The sequence below is a fragment of the Aulonocara sp. 'chitande type north' Nkhata Bay genome, linkage group LG1 (assembly GCF_057382095.1).
Source record: "Aulonocara sp. 'chitande type north' Nkhata Bay isolate Kocher_YH1m ecotype deep benthic linkage group LG1, A_spYH_male_GT1.1, whole genome shotgun sequence".
Classification (NCBI taxonomy): Eukaryota; Metazoa; Chordata; class Actinopteri; order Cichliformes; family Cichlidae; genus Aulonocara; species Aulonocara sp. 'chitande type north' Nkhata Bay.
The window spans coordinates 4,860,702-4,875,961 of NC_141344.1; the positions used below are offsets into that span (position 1 = coordinate 4,860,702).

General features: G+C 38.3%; 1 protein-coding gene across 1 annotated transcript; it reads left to right on the top strand.

The window, feature by feature from the left end:
* The first annotated feature begins 1,053 nt into the window (after window positions 1-1,053).
* Window positions 1,054-15,260, top strand: LOC147338549 (adhesion G protein-coupled receptor G2-like). Its single transcript, XM_086302550.1, has 12 exons — window positions 1,054-1,161; window positions 1,378-1,519; window positions 2,038-2,157; window positions 6,793-6,918; window positions 7,061-7,106; window positions 7,274-7,368; window positions 9,389-9,504; window positions 9,833-10,101; window positions 10,255-10,345; window positions 10,619-10,748; window positions 13,338-13,494; window positions 14,252-15,260. Exons 1-12 carry the CDS (start codon window positions 1,109-1,111, stop codon window positions 14,332-14,334), a joined length of 1,428 nt encoding a protein of 475 aa, XP_086158676.1. The 5' UTR covers window positions 1,054-1,108; the 3' UTR covers window positions 14,335-15,260.

Consider the following 15,260-nt stretch of genomic DNA (forward strand, 5'->3'; position numbering starts at 1 on the left):
AGAAAAACACCAAAACTTTCAGAAGTAGCGTACTTGAGGTTTGTCTGTGAAGGTTCTCAGTCATCCAGGTCATTGTAGTCTGAGGAGCTTGGAAAGAAAAGCATCTGGAGCTTCTTCAATTCTAAGGTCAAATGGTGGAGAGTCCCATAGGGCTTTAATCTGGAACTCTCCACCATTTGACCTTAGAATTGAAGAAGCTTCTCGGATGTCATTTGAAACGTCTTCAAGCAACTTAAAGAAGTCCAGATGCTTTTCTTTCCAAGCTCCTTAGACTACTTGAGGTTTACTCTCTCGTTGTGCGTGTCGACAGTTAAAAGAAGATCATTAAAAATTCTTAAAAGTGCAATTTCAGTACTGTGATGAGAACCAGATTGGAACCCTTCCCAAATGCCATGATCATCTAACAAGGTCTGAAGTTGCTAAAAAACTACCTTTTCCAAAATTCTGGACATAAAAGAGAGTTTAGAAACTGGCCTGTAGTTAAAAAAGAACATTTGGATTATGATTTTTCTTCTTAATAATGGGTTGCACAACAGCATGTTGAAAGCAGCTGGTACACAACCTAATGACAAGGAATTTAATAAGAGTAAAACATTAGGCCCAATAATGTGAAGAGCTTCCTCGAAAAGGCGAGAAGGAAGAATATCCTGAGGGGTATTAGAAGGTCTTAAATGATCAATTACTTCCGTTAAGACAGAAAAAGTCACAGGCTCAAACTGATGAAAATGAGCTGAGTGCTTAGAGAGAAGATCTAGGTCAAACACTGCCTGTGAATGTGGAGACCGTAAAGCGGATATTCTTTTAATAAAGTGCAGAGGAAGTCTCCATGGGAACAGTGGCACAGGGGTTAATCACAGAATTAAACATTTTAAAAAGAACTCGGGGCTTGTGACTGACCTGTGACTAAGATGCTTGTTTCTATGCTTTAGGTTTGAAGTGTCTCTCCCACGCATCTTTGTTCTTGGGTAATACAGTAAATAAAAATGTACCAGAGTTTACAGGTGAAAATGTGAGAACTCCTGTAGGACTTTTAGATATTAAATTAATATATTGAATGTAGTAAAAATGTGAAAATTGATGTTATTTTACAGATGATTCCTGCTGCTGTATGAACTATGTAGACAACATTTTGGAAACTGGAAGCATGGATGACACTATCAAGTAAACACTCTCATTCCAAATCACAGCACACTTTTTTATTTCAATTGTTTGGAGTTTTATGTACGTAGGAGTACAACACAGAGTTAAGATTTTAAGGTATATAGTATGTATATACCTTAAGTATATACCTTAAGTATACCTTATGTATGTAGTATAAGAATTAATGAGAGACAGCAAAATGAGTCACGCTAATATTTTCTTGTCCTTTTCCACAAGCGCAATTGAGGAACTAGAAGATTTCATAGCGAAAAGAAAAATAAACGGGAGCCATTTATCAATGACTTCTGACCATGTTGTTGCTCTCCAGTATGAACCCAATGACATGTTCAACGGCTTCAATATTCATGCGAGTGATAAGGTATTTAAAAAAAATCTGATTTCATATTAATTTAAAAATGATTGTGACAGTAACTAACTTGCTTTAAAAGGATGTGCATACATACATTCACTTTCTGGTTATGATTTTTTTTTTTTTTATATGAAAATATTTATTATCACTGTAAAGAAAAAAAGATGGAATGTTTGACATTGGGAAATCAATAGGATACAAACAGTGTACATGTATATTGCTTACATTTTTCATAAGCAACAAAACAGGTTGTATATTATTATTTTTGCTATGTAGCACCTCAACATTTACTTTATAGATTAAAATTTGGTGCTGCTTCAAAGAGTATGAATCTTAATGATGTGTTATGTAGTTCCATATTAGATGCTTAAATATATTTAATTATTTTCCTAATATTCATTGTCAGAACATTATTTTAGTTTTTTTGCAACAAAGAAATCATACCCATCAGTCTTAGTTGAGAGTTTCATTGTGTTATTACAGGCATTCACATGAATGAATGTTTCTCTTCTTGTTTGATAATATAGGAAATATCATATGATCATCTTCCAAGCAGAACAGTGAGCGTTCAGCTGCCGAAAGAACTGAATCCTGGACTGAACAACACGATTGTGTTCCTCAAGCTCAAGTGGCCTGAAAAGAAACAGGTCAGGGAGATGATTTTGTGTTATAAAATTTACATTTTGTGTATGTGCATAGATTTCACAATGCTAACTCAACTTCTTTGTTTGCAGACCATATGAACTAGACATATGCACCAGAAATGCTGACTTTGAGTGCACATTATCCTCAACATTACATTTTTATTTTTTATTTTACAATTTTCATGGGTCATGCTATACAACTAGCTTAAATGCTGAACCACTAATAAAATAATTAAAGTAAAATTGCACTGCAGTAACTTATTGTCCACAAGTTTTCCATTACCACACAACATGAATCACAATAACTTACAGTTGAAATGTATCAGCTGAGGAGGCACAGTGACTTTAATGTGTGGGCTTAGACCCCCAAGTGTCATGGTCTTGGGTCATGTGACCCAGTGTTTCTGAGTTTCATGTTATTTTGTTATTTCATCTGTATTCGAGTTTCTTTTCAGTTATCTAGTTATTCAGTCATACGTAGTTTGCAGTTTAGTTCATGGTTTATCAGGTTCCCCATGTGTCATGTTTACGTCTCCATGTTTCCTGTTCTATTTTGAAAGACTCCAGTGTTCTTTGTTCATTGTATTTAGTTTCACTTCCGCTGTCCTGTCATTGGGTTCATGTGTTTCAGCTGTGCTCCCATGTGTGGCCACTTCCCTTGATCATCCCTTGTGTGTATTTAGTCTTTGTTTTTCTTTCAGTCAGGGTTGAGTCATCTATTTAACTTCCCCATGTTATGTCAGGTTTCAGGACTCCGTGCTGGTCATGTTGCTTTCGTGTATATGTTTCATGTTCCAGCACAGAGTCCTGTTTATAGCTGACTCAGTCATATTCATTATTGTCACCTTGTCTTAGCCTTCCCTGTGTCAGTTTTTAGTTTTTCCATTTCAGCTTTTAGTTTTGTTTTGCCTGCTTTCTGTTGTTTGCCACGTTAATCAGCCAAAATCAAGGCTCACTTTTCATTTCAAGTTCAGTACTGTCTCCTCGTCTGTGTCTGCACCTGGATCCTCACACTCCCACGCCAGGCCCGCCTCCCGCAGACCGTGATAGTACGACTCGACCATGTCAGTTCCAGTAGACATTCCAAAGGAGGTCGGCGAGGAGCTGGGGAGGCTCCGCCACATCATGGATTCCATCTGCGGGTCCAGGGATGCTATGGCAGTGAGCATTGGATTGGTGGCTGCGGACGCCACCTCTCTAAAAGAGCCGCGCCTCAGCCAGATGATGCAACTTGTGGAAACTTTTGATTCTCTGGCCCCGCTAAAAGAGGGGCTCCGCGCCCACGTGCTAGCTCAAGCTGTCAGGGGCGCTGCCTTGACTCAGCGCTCAGCATCACTGCCTCACGGCCCCAAGGGGATTTGGGTCGACTTGCTGAGGCTACACTCCAACCCGGAGTCCTCTGAATCCACGTCTCCGCCAGGGGCCAGCCACTGGCCCTCACTGTCTCGGTCTGACCACCTGTCGCCTGCCTCGTTTCTGGCAAGGATGTGTTCAGATGCTGAGGACTCAGCCATCACTTCACCATCAGCTGCCGTGTCATCAGCTCCCCTTGAGCCCACTGCTAGGAGAAGGCGGCGTCTGCGCCGCAAACGCTGCCCGCCACGGTTAGAGTCACCATCTTCCCCGCAGCAACTGGCAGAGGTGAGTCAGAGTGGTGCTTGTTTTGCTCCCTCTGGGCAGGGAGGATTAAAGACAATCAATTTAGAAGGAACAGACTCATGCACTATGGACTGCAAAGCATTTTTGCCAGGTGCCTCTGAGCGAAGAATTGAAACTGCCGAAGCTGTGAAATCCAGCTCTAAGGAGTTTAAGACTGCTTTCATCTCTGTGCTCCCCGGACGGGAGATTGAGCGCTTGGCTCCCAAACTAACCGGGGACCCACAGGTTTTCTTCTGCTTTTCCTTTGAACGAAGAGACTGTTATTCCTTCTGTGGCCTGTAACTATCTTGATTTAGCTTGTGTTCCTAAAAATGATCAATACAATCCTGGTGAGTGCAAGAGAGGCAGTTTAGATTTACGTTTTTCTACACCTGTGTTAAATGTATTAAAGACCGAGGATAATGACTCTGAACACACCTGTGTGGTTGAAGTCAAAACTCTACATTCAGTGATCAATAATTTGGACTCAGGAGGAAACACCCCTCAGTCACATAACTGCCAGATTAATGTTTCCATGTCGGGAACTCACTTTGAGTGTAAAGGAAGCGAATATGTGTTCGGACCATGTGAATCTAATGACTGTTTTCCTCAGGGATACTTATTCTAAAGTTGTGGTACAAAAGACTGTTTTTCGTTAGCTCTTCCTGAACCTAGGATTTCTTCCTCACAGATTATTTTTCCAGAGGCTGAGTGTTTTAGCTCAATCATTTTTAAGAACTGTGTCACCACTCGTAAGTAAAATTTATTTATAGCACAATTCACAGATAAAAATCGCAAAGTGTTTCACAATAAAACCAAAAATACAAATAAAATAATATAAAACAGTGAAAAAATTAATGTCTGCCTGCCTGTCTGGCCTCGACAGACACTCAACCCCTGGAGGCTTGGGGGCCAGTACAGTTTGTTCACCCTTTAGCGCAGTCCTTAGCACAGTTGCCAGCTCAGCCAGCAGTTTAGATCCTGTCACTAGTTCAGCCACATATTTTCTCACCAGCTCAGGCATCAATTCAGTCTCCAGTTCTGTTATCCTCACAGTTCCCTGTTCAACCACCACCTTTATCGCCTGAGAGCTCTACTGAATTCTCTCAGCCCACCTCAGCTGCTTCCCCTGGGAGCTCTGCTGGGCTGTCTCAGTGTTCTGTCTCTACTGAGACCTCGTGCGTGCTTTCCCCACAGTCTGCAGCAACTTTCACCGAGGGCTCAGGCAAGCCCATCCAGCCCACAATAGACTATGTGTTGCTGGAGCCTGAAAGGCAACCCGAGCTGGCTGTCCGTTTCACAGAGATCCAGCTGACTTCGCCTCAGCCAGAGGTTTCCACACCGTCTGGCCTTGCATCTGCTCCAGCCAGAGAACCCAGCCAGCATCAGGTCAAGTCAGCTGGGGGGCCTGAGGGGCCTGTCCAGCCTCATGTTTCGCCAGCTGGAGGTTCCAAGGGGCCTGTCCAGCCATCTGCCAATGCTGGAGGGTCTGTGGGGCTCGTTCAGCCCTCAGTGCCACCATCAACACCACCTGATCCGTCGCCATCTGGCCCACGTCCAGCACCGCACGGTTGGCGGCTGCGTACAAGCAACGCATGGTCGGTGGCAACTTTTCAGGCCATCTGTGGTGTCATAGACAGCCTCCTGAGCCTCCGTCGCCGCTGCTTTCTGCGCAGCCAGCCTCAGGAGCAGTTTTGCTTTGGACTCTTGTGTTGTCAGCCGTTGGGTCGACCTTTGGAATGGAAGCTTCATGGACTCTTGTCTTGCTGACCTCTGGGTCAACCTCCAGAACCATCTTGTTTTGAACTTTGTACCTTGGACCTTCAAAGTTATGCTTTCTTGACCTCTTTCTTTTTTTCTTTTTTTCTTTTTTTTTTTGTCTCTAAAATTTTGTAAATCATGCAGATAGAGGACCCTCATGACATAAGTTTGTTTTCAACAACATACCTTATGACTCAATGAGCTAATGTTTAAGTAAACTGTGGTGAAAACATGGAATATGTCAATGTTTTCACCACAGGAACATTAATTTAATGTTTAATTTAGTGATATAATAGTGCAGTCATTTATTTATTTAAAAAATGCTGATAATGTGAGTAACAGTGCATTAGTTTGTAAACTTTTCTAATGCTGAGCTTTTAAATTTAAAGACCCCTTTGGGAGCTGCTCCAATTTTAGTGATAAGAAGAAACATACAACAGGGCCAGTGGCTGTAGCTCAGGAGGTAGAGCAGGTCACCTCCTAACCCATATGGAAAAGAAATAGTAAAAACATATATGATTTACTCATGAAAGTGGCCACTTTCTCATTACTTTCATATATTTTTTAGTAAGTATACAAAACATACAAGTTTCATTATATAATTTTTCAAGGGATCTTATGTGTTTTCACTCTTGTATGCTTTTCATACAAGTTTCATACAAGACAGATTTAAAAACTTTATAAGATTTATATATATCTTTTCCATGTGGGAAGGTTGGCGGTTTGATCCCTGTCTGCTCCAGTCTGTGAGCCAAATATCGTTGGGCACATAGTAACCACAAGTTGCTCTCTGATGTATCCATCAGAGTATTAATGAGTGTAAATGAAACTGATTATTAATGAAAGTGTGAATATAAAGCACGTTGAGTATTCAGAGTAAAAAATTGCTAAATAAGAACGAATCCATTTACCATTATTTTTTACATTTTGTTTTTAAATATGGAGATATTAAGAGTTCAGCTTTCACACAGGCTGTAATATTTTACAAAACAGGATGTGGCACATTCAACCAACTGTGCAGAAATAGATGCTCTTTAGCTCTTTGCAATAATGCATAAAATGTGATTACAGTAAATACAATTTAATATGCAGGTTTATGTAAGAAGGTTTATGCCTAAGGGAAAAATCAACAACACCTTTAAATATGATGCAAATAATAGTAGATGTATTTCAGAATAGACAAAGCTTAGATTAATCTTTCTTGTGAAAACCAACTGATGAATTTGTGTTTTATTGTAGAGGATTTTAGGATCCCAATATGAAGTGTATGATCGATTACTGGTTGGCCTGAGTGTGGAGGGCAAGAACATATCAGGACTACAGCAGCGTGTCAATATCACCATCAACCTTACCAGGGAAATAAATGTAACTGCTTCTGAATTTTATCATTTACTCTATTTTGGCCTGTTAACATTATATTATTAAATACATTTTATATTCAACAAATTCACATAAATTAGGTACGTGTAATAAAAACATGTTAACATGTAATATTTCTGTGACATAGGAAACCCAAAACGCCTTGTGCCACTTCTTTAACTTGTCAAGAAAAAGTGAGTAACCAAGCTTCACATTATCATTAGTGTCTAACATGAATATTTATTTTATAAACCGGAGTCATTGTTGTTTGTGGTTTTTCTCAAAATCACAAAGATGCGCTGATATGACCTGGATGTAATAGCATCTTATGCATAACTGATCTCTTTGTTTGACTTATCAGATTTCAGTCAGGATGGCTGCATTACCCTATGGACACGTGGTGAAAATCATCTCACCTGTTCCTGTGACCATCTCACATACTTTGCTGTGCTCCTGGTAGGAGTCAACATATTCATTATAAAAAGTCTAATTCAAGAATTATGTGTCTTTAGACTAAATGATACTTCATCAACAAAATATTGACAAACACCTCAGTAATAAAATGTGAAATCTCTCTTCATTTATCTTAACAACCATTTTCTGATCTTCTTCAGTTGGCAGGTGTGTTACTAATAATCCAGCACGTTCATGCTGAGTTTGACATAGTTTAACTATATGTTTCTCATGCTTCGGTAAAAAGTTGTTCTGTGTTACTTTTTCCCCAGTAGTGACACTGTGTGTGTGGAGAGGCAAACATAAAAACACAGATGTGTTTCTCTGTCTTTGTGAAGACGTCAGTGATGGGAATAACGGCATTACAAGTAACGGCGTTACTAACAGCCTAATATATACGCTTGGTTTTTTTCATCAATAGTTTTGTTACATTTACTGTCTAAGGACAGAGCTAGCAAGCACTCTCTGCTTATTACCAAAAAAAAAAAAAACCTGCCCTTTCGTGTTGGTGTAAAATGCACCATGTGTCGACCAATCAAAAATGATATAGGTAGAAAACAGGAGTGATATACCTGCTGCTGTCAGACCTGCAGGTATCAGGCTGTGATGTTCTCCTTTGTAGTGGACAGAAATATTTGGAGTGGCACAAATAATTTGTGTGGCATCTTATTCAATGCAGAACACCTGATTGTTATGTTAATAGTTTGAAATGGTTATAAAAAAATCAAGGTAAAAGGTAAATGGCTGCAAATAACTTTGTTGTTTGCAAAACTTGTGCATAGGATTTTAAAATTGACCATTTATATTTGCATTTAAATTTATGAAATACGATTCATTAAACATGTTTGTGGTTGTTACAGTAAAAAATTTAACTTTTTCTATTCGGATTTTGTTTTTTGTCTGATTGTAGATCAGTTGTGTTAATACAGTATGTCGAAATGAAAACATAACTTTAAATTCAGACACGTGAGGTTGTGCTGAAAAGGATGATACCAAACAAGGCAAAGTAAATAGTTTTTCAAGGCAAACTGTAACTCAGTTACTAACTCAGTTACTTTTTTGAAGAAGTAACTATAATTAATTACTTTTTCAAAGTAACTTGCCCAACACTGGAAGACATTCACTGAATTTAATCTGTTCCTAAGTCCTTTAATTCAAAGTTTAACCATCATAAGAAATCATGTCCTAAATTAAACTAACTTTGATTATTTTAATGATTTATAGAGCATTTACTGAAAAACTTGGAAATTCAACATTTCAACCCTGGAGTGTTTTTAACGATATTACAGTACTTTTCTTCCTTTACTTCTGTTACCCATCCTAATCTCTTTTTTCCTTTTCATTTGTATGTTGTAGATCAAGGTCACAGAACTATATGGTTTGGGACCCATAGGAAAAAACATAAATTGAAAGTTAGATTAACTTTAGGAACATGAATAGTGTATTTGCTAAAAGCTTGTTTGGAATCAGTTTGTTGGTGCAAATATATTATTCAATGCCCTTAAACCTGTGCTACTTTTGCCATTTTTCATAGGATGAACTGAAGAAATGGGAAAAAAAACCTGTTGTTTTCCAACAAACTGCTAGTAACAATGATACAAACTAGTTTAAAATAAAATTATAAGAAGAATCCTTAGAAGCTAAATACAAAGAAATGAGGGGTGACTTTCATGATACTAACATTACTGCATGCTTAAAATGATACTCTGTCAAAATAGAAAGATGCCCTTGATCTGTATCATTCCTGATACTACCACTAGATGCCAAAACAAAAATCTCCACATAGTCATCTTTTCCTGCTACAAATGCTCACTTTACAACTCATGACTGTAATCTTTATTCCTCTGTTAGTGCCATCTGTACTCATCCAATGTTCATTGTTTAATTGATTTGTCCCCATCTTATCTGTGTAATTTTTCTCTAATATACATCAGCTCTTTATACTTTGTGTGTCTTTTTGTTTTGAATTTTAACTCACAATGGAGATGCTGCAAAATAATGTGAAAGTGCATTTTCTCCACAGGTCACTGCTTCCCCATCACCTAAAGACCAGGAGATTTTAACATACATCACTCTGATTGGCTGCAGTCTGTCTCTTTTTACCCTCGTCATCACTGTTTTTCTCTTCATCACAAATAGGTAATTATCTGTTTTCTGATTGATGACATCCTTCAAAACTTAATCCTCCCTATTTCTAATAGCATCCTCCTCTCCTGCTCCCATCAACTCTTTAGCATTTTCTCTCATCAGGTTCGCCTCACTTATTGTCAATTATCCTTTTGTCTTTTTTTTGCATTATTTTAATCTTTTTCCTCTAATCCCATCGTTTCTCATCTGTATTGTCTTTATTCTCTTTCCTTCTTTCTTCCTTACTGGATTTTCCATTTTTTTCCCCAAACAAAATATGACCAAATAATCTGCTTGAAAGTTGTCACTTACCATGAATCACAACTCCTGTATTTGCCAGAAAAGTCAGAGAAGATGTTTCTATGAGGGTCCACATCAACCTCGTGATTGCACTTATCCTCCTCAACCTGCACTTCCTGATCAATCAAGCAGCGGCAGCAGTGTCCTCCTTTGGGCTCTGTTTATACATGGCTCTTGCCCTTCACTACTCCCTGCTGGCCACTTTCATCTGGATGGCGTTGGAGGGATTCCACCTCTACCTTCTCTTAGTCAAAGTCTTCAACATCTACATCAAGAGATACCTGCTCAAACTCAGTGTGGTGGGATGGGGTGAGTGGAATAATTTAGGCATGAAAGTGTTTATCATCATCATCATCATCATCTGAATAATTCAATTCAATTTTATTCATATGGCGCTAAATCACAACAACAGTCACCTCAAGGTGCTTTATATTGTATAACTGTTCAGTTCTTGTGTTTCAGGTGTTGCTGCAGTCATTGTGTCAGTGGTGGTGATCATTGACAGAGGCTTTTATGGCCAAGTCCCTCTGGACAGCTCCAACAAAACTGCAATGTAATTCATATTTATTCATAAAATAAATATGCATCATACTTTCTGTATCTTGGCATGTTCACACTGTAGTCCTTTGTCATAAATGTAACATAAACATTAGGCAGCAAACCCAGTTTCACCAAAATTAAAATACTGAGAAGTTTCTGGTATATTTAACCACATGTATCTAAATCATCTGCAATAACACCTCTATGAAGTACAAAATGTACTTTTTAATTTCACAGAGTAAGAGACTAAAACACGGATCACCTACACTCCCTTTTTTTTTTTTAGATGCTATATAACCAATAACTATGTAAAGATGGGAACTACAGTGGGACTGTTCAGCTTGGTGTTCCTCTTTAACATGTTTATGTTTGGAGCGACAATCAGACGTGTCTTGATTCTACGCAAAAGCACAGAGGTACAGGCAGTTTTATGTTGCTATTGAAATTGATGTTTTCTATGTCAATATGTTCTGTGAAATCTCAAAACGCAACAAGAAATTAGTCTATTTAACAACAAAAATGAAGACCATCCCTCGTCACCACCATTAATTTTTATTTAATATGCATAGCTTCCTTTTAAAGGTTAGACTGTAGGATGGGCTGTCTGTTAGCGTTTAAGTCAAAGTAAATTCTATGAAAATATTGATCTGATCATTTAAGTAGGAAAGGAAATTATTAAATGTTCTTAATCAGTTTCAACTGCTTTGATACAGACGTCGACAAAATTGTTGGTACCCTTCGGACAATGAAAGAAAAACTCACAATGGTCACAGAAATAACTTTAATTTGCCAAAAGTAATTATCAATAAAAAAAAAAAAATCTATAAATCTTAACCAATGAAAGCCAAACATTGCTTTTCAACCCTGCTTCAACTGAGTTATTTAACATATAAATGCATGAAACAGGCCTGGATAAAAATGATGGTACTCCTAGGAAAGAATAAAAATGATGTGACCAAAGGGACATGTTAATCCAAGGTGTGTCCACTAATCACCATCGCAGGTGTCTACAATCTTGTAATCAGTCAGTGTGCCTATGACTCCAGGTTGTCACTGTGTTGTTTGGTGACATGGTGTGTACCACACTCAACATGGACCAGAGGAAGTAAAAGAAAGAGTTGTCTCAGGAGATTAGAAAGTAAATCATAGACAAGCATGTTAAAGGTAAAGACTATAAGACCATCTCCAAGCAGCTAGATGTTCCTGTGACTACAGTTGCCCATGTCATTCAGAAATTCAAGATCCATGCGACTGTAGCCAACCTCCCTTGACGTGGCTGCAGGAGGAAATTTTATGACAAGTCCAAGAGACGGATAACCTGAATGGTAAAAGAGCCCAGAAAGACTTCTAAAGAGAACCAAGCTGAACTTCATGCTCAAAGAACATCAGTGTCAGATCGCACTGTCGTTTGAGCCAAAGTGGGCTACATGGGAGACAACCAAGGAGGACACAATTGTTGAAAACAAATCATAAAAAAGTCAGGCTGGAATATGCCAAACTACATGTTGACAAGCCACAAAGGTTGGCTTCTGGAGAGAAATGTGCTGGCCAGTGTCAGAAAGCTTGGTCTCAGTCGCAGGTCATGGGTCTTACAACGGGACAACACACACAGCTAGAAACACCCAAGGATGGCTAAGAGGGAAACTTTGGACTATTTTAAAGTGGCCTTCTATGAGCCCTGACCTCATTCCTATTGATCATCTTTGGAAGGAGCTGAAACATGCAATCTGGAAAAGGTGCCCTTCAAACTGGAAACAACTGGAGCAGTTTGCTCATGAGGAGTGGGACAAAATACCTGTTGAGAGGTGCAGAAGTCTCATTGACAGTTACAGGAATCATTTGATTGCAGTGATTGCCTCAAAAGGTTGTGGAACAAAATATAAAGTTGTGGGTACCATCATTTTTGTCCAGGCCTGTTTCATCCATTTATTTTTGAAATAACTCAGTTGAAGCATGGTTGTAAAGCAATAACTGACATTCATTGGTTAAGATTTATAGATTTTTAAAAAATTGATTATTACTTTTGGCAGATTAGTTATTTCTGTGACCATTGTGAGTTTTTCTTTCATTGACCGAAGGGTACCAACAATTTTGTCGACGTCTGTATTAATGAAATTAACAACAGGAACCCTGACTGCCATTAGGTGTACACACACACTACAGGAATGAGAGATCTCTATCTGTCGCTGAGGGACTGTCTGCTGCTTGTCAAATACATTTTATTATTAAAATGTTGACCCAATGTTGACCCTGTGCTAACTTGCATATGACAAATAAAACTGAAATCCTTGGCCCCATTGTCAACCCTAAACTGGAGCATTGGGCCCTTGGATCCTCCTGGCACATGACAATTTTGGCCTCATGTGATGAGAGTGTGCAAACAGTTACTGTCGGATGAAGGAACTGATAATATTCACTGCCCCCACACACATCTGACCTAAATTCAACAGAACACCTCTGGGACATTGTGTTTTTGGTCCATCCGATGCTGCCAATTTGCAGCTCAACTGTCCAAGTGTTCAATGATTCCCTGGTGATCTGGGAGGATTTCCCCAAAGACATCCATCATCTCATTAGGAGCATGTGCATGTTGCCAGACATACGTATAAGCACATGGGAGCCTACAAACTACTAAGAACCACTTTGAGGGGCTGAAATGAAGTTTCAGCAAAACTAATAAGCCTGTTGCATCATTTTTCCATTTATTGTTTGGGCTTACTGTGAATTTAGACCTGTGTAGGTTGATAATATTATTTTTATTCAAATAGCATGGCATCCTTTCGCGTCTAACACATTAACCAGTCCATTTCAGCATTGATTTTTTTCCCAATGAGATGTTCTTTTGCCATTGTTGCTGTTATGTTGTTCCTCTAATTATTTTGAGCAATGCATTATATTTGTAGTCATTTATTTACAAAGGAAAAGCAACACATACCTTGATAAGTAAAAATGTTTCTTCAAACACATTTATCTATCTGTGTGTAATTGTATATTTGGCCAATCAGTTTGGGCAGAGTAACCGTGACAGAGCAAAGAAAGACATTTGTACCCTGCTGGGAGTCATGACTCTGCTCGGCATTACCTGGGGCCTGGTCTTCTTCTCTTTTGGCTACCTGACCACTGTTGGCCTCTACCTCTTCTGTATCCTGAACTCATTTCAAGGTCCGTATAACTATTTTATGTGTTAGGCTCAGTTCTGGGCTCATATTAGTGCTATTCTACCTGCCAGGATTATGTGATAGGTTTCTCCCTCTTAAAAGGGAGTTTTCCCTTCCCACTGTTGCTAAAGTGCTTGGTCATAGGGGGATCATATGATTGGAGTTTTCTCTGTTTTCTTTCTATTACAGTATGCTAGGGTCTTTGCCTTATAATATAAAGCACTTCGAGGCAACTGTCTTTGTGATTAAAGATTGTTTAATATTAACATATGTGTAAAATATTAAATGACAAGTTAAAATTGTGTCAATAATGAGCAGCAATGTTATTAAAGTGTGTTATTATAATGTGTCATTTATGGTAATCCTGCATTTTGAACCCTACTAGTTTTACTATATAGTTCTGTTCCTGGTTATAGTCCTGGGTGCTTTCCTTCTTTAGTTTTTTTTAGCCTCTTGTTAGTTTCTATCACCCTCTGTGTACCCTTCCTTGTGTGTCGACCACCTTGTATTTATTTCATTCTTGTTTTTGTGGTGTTTGTTTGTTGTCATGAGTTCTTCTTCCTTTCTTGTCTGTTATGATTCTTTTCTCAGCCATGTTTTGTTCTCCCCAGCTATCTCCATTCCTCTAATCACGTCTCCATCCTGCAGATCCTGACTGAGCATTGATTTACTGCTTTTATTTTCAAATGTGCATACTCATTGTATCTCCTGTACAAAGTCTAAACATTTGCTTATCTCTCTCTCTTTCTTGTTCCATGCAGGTTTCTTCATCTTCCTGTGGTTTATGATGTCACTAAGAAAGGCTAAAACCTCAGTTACTAATACAAGCAGTGAAACAACGTAGCACCAGCACCTAGCTCACACACAACTACCAGTAACCCAAGAAGTGCCTATGTGTTTCCTTTTAAAATGTGTAAAGTAATATAAATCTAGAAACATTCTTTCTTCTTAAGTTCATGTATAAAACAATGTATCAGATAAGACAGTGACTGAGACTAAAAAATGTACATGAATGTATTAAGTGGGAAGATTTTAACAGCTCCACTTTATTTTGAAGTTTTCTTGTTATTAGAATAGACAGAGTCTTTGCGGCAAGGGGTTTAACGTTCCACCGGATCATGTAACATATGATGATAACGCATTTGAGCCTTTTTCATTTTTGGAGCACTTCTGAGAGTAAAAATTGAAATAGCGAAGCAGGAAAGAAAGGCCAGAATAAGACGGATGATAGATGAAGTGTCTCTTCTGCACCCACTTTCAGAGATCAGAGGTATAACAATAGAAACAGTCAAACATAAAACAGTTTAAAGTAAAATATAAAAACCTAATTTTAAATAAGTATAAGAATGAAGAAAACGGGGTTAACCCAGGATGGTAATGTTGCTGGTAATGGTGTTGCGGTTCTTTTTTGGTTGTTTTTTTGTTTTGTTTTGGTTTGTTGTTTTTCCATAACTTGTGTATCTGCAAATATACACATTCTGTATTTTTCATATGAAAGAAACTATACTGTGGTGGGGCTTGCTAATTTCTTGTTTTTGATTTATGTATGTTATGTTTTGTTTTACTTCATATGTTTATATGTTTCATATGTTGTTTGTTTAATTTAAGACAAAAAAAAATTAAATGAATGAGAGGTAAAACTTGAGGGGGTAGGGACAAATAAGTAAATACTTCAGCCTACTCCTTTTCAAACAAATAATGGAATGATATTTTGTAATGATTGTGAAGGCACATGTTTGAAATGTTTGAAATAAAAATGAACTGAACTGA

Coding starts and splice junctions, on each gene's coding strand:
- LOC147338549 (XM_086302550.1), top strand. CDS start 1,109: ATGAACTATGTAGACAACATTTTGGAAACTGGAAGCATGGATGACACT. Junction 2,158..6,792: donor AGTGGCCTGAAAAGAAACAG/GTCAGGGAGATG, acceptor GTTTTATTGTAG/AGGATTTTAGGATCCCAATA. Junction 13,495..14,251: donor TATCCTGAACTCATTTCAAG/GTCCGTATAACT, acceptor TGTTCCATGCAG/GTTTCTTCATCTTCCTGTGG.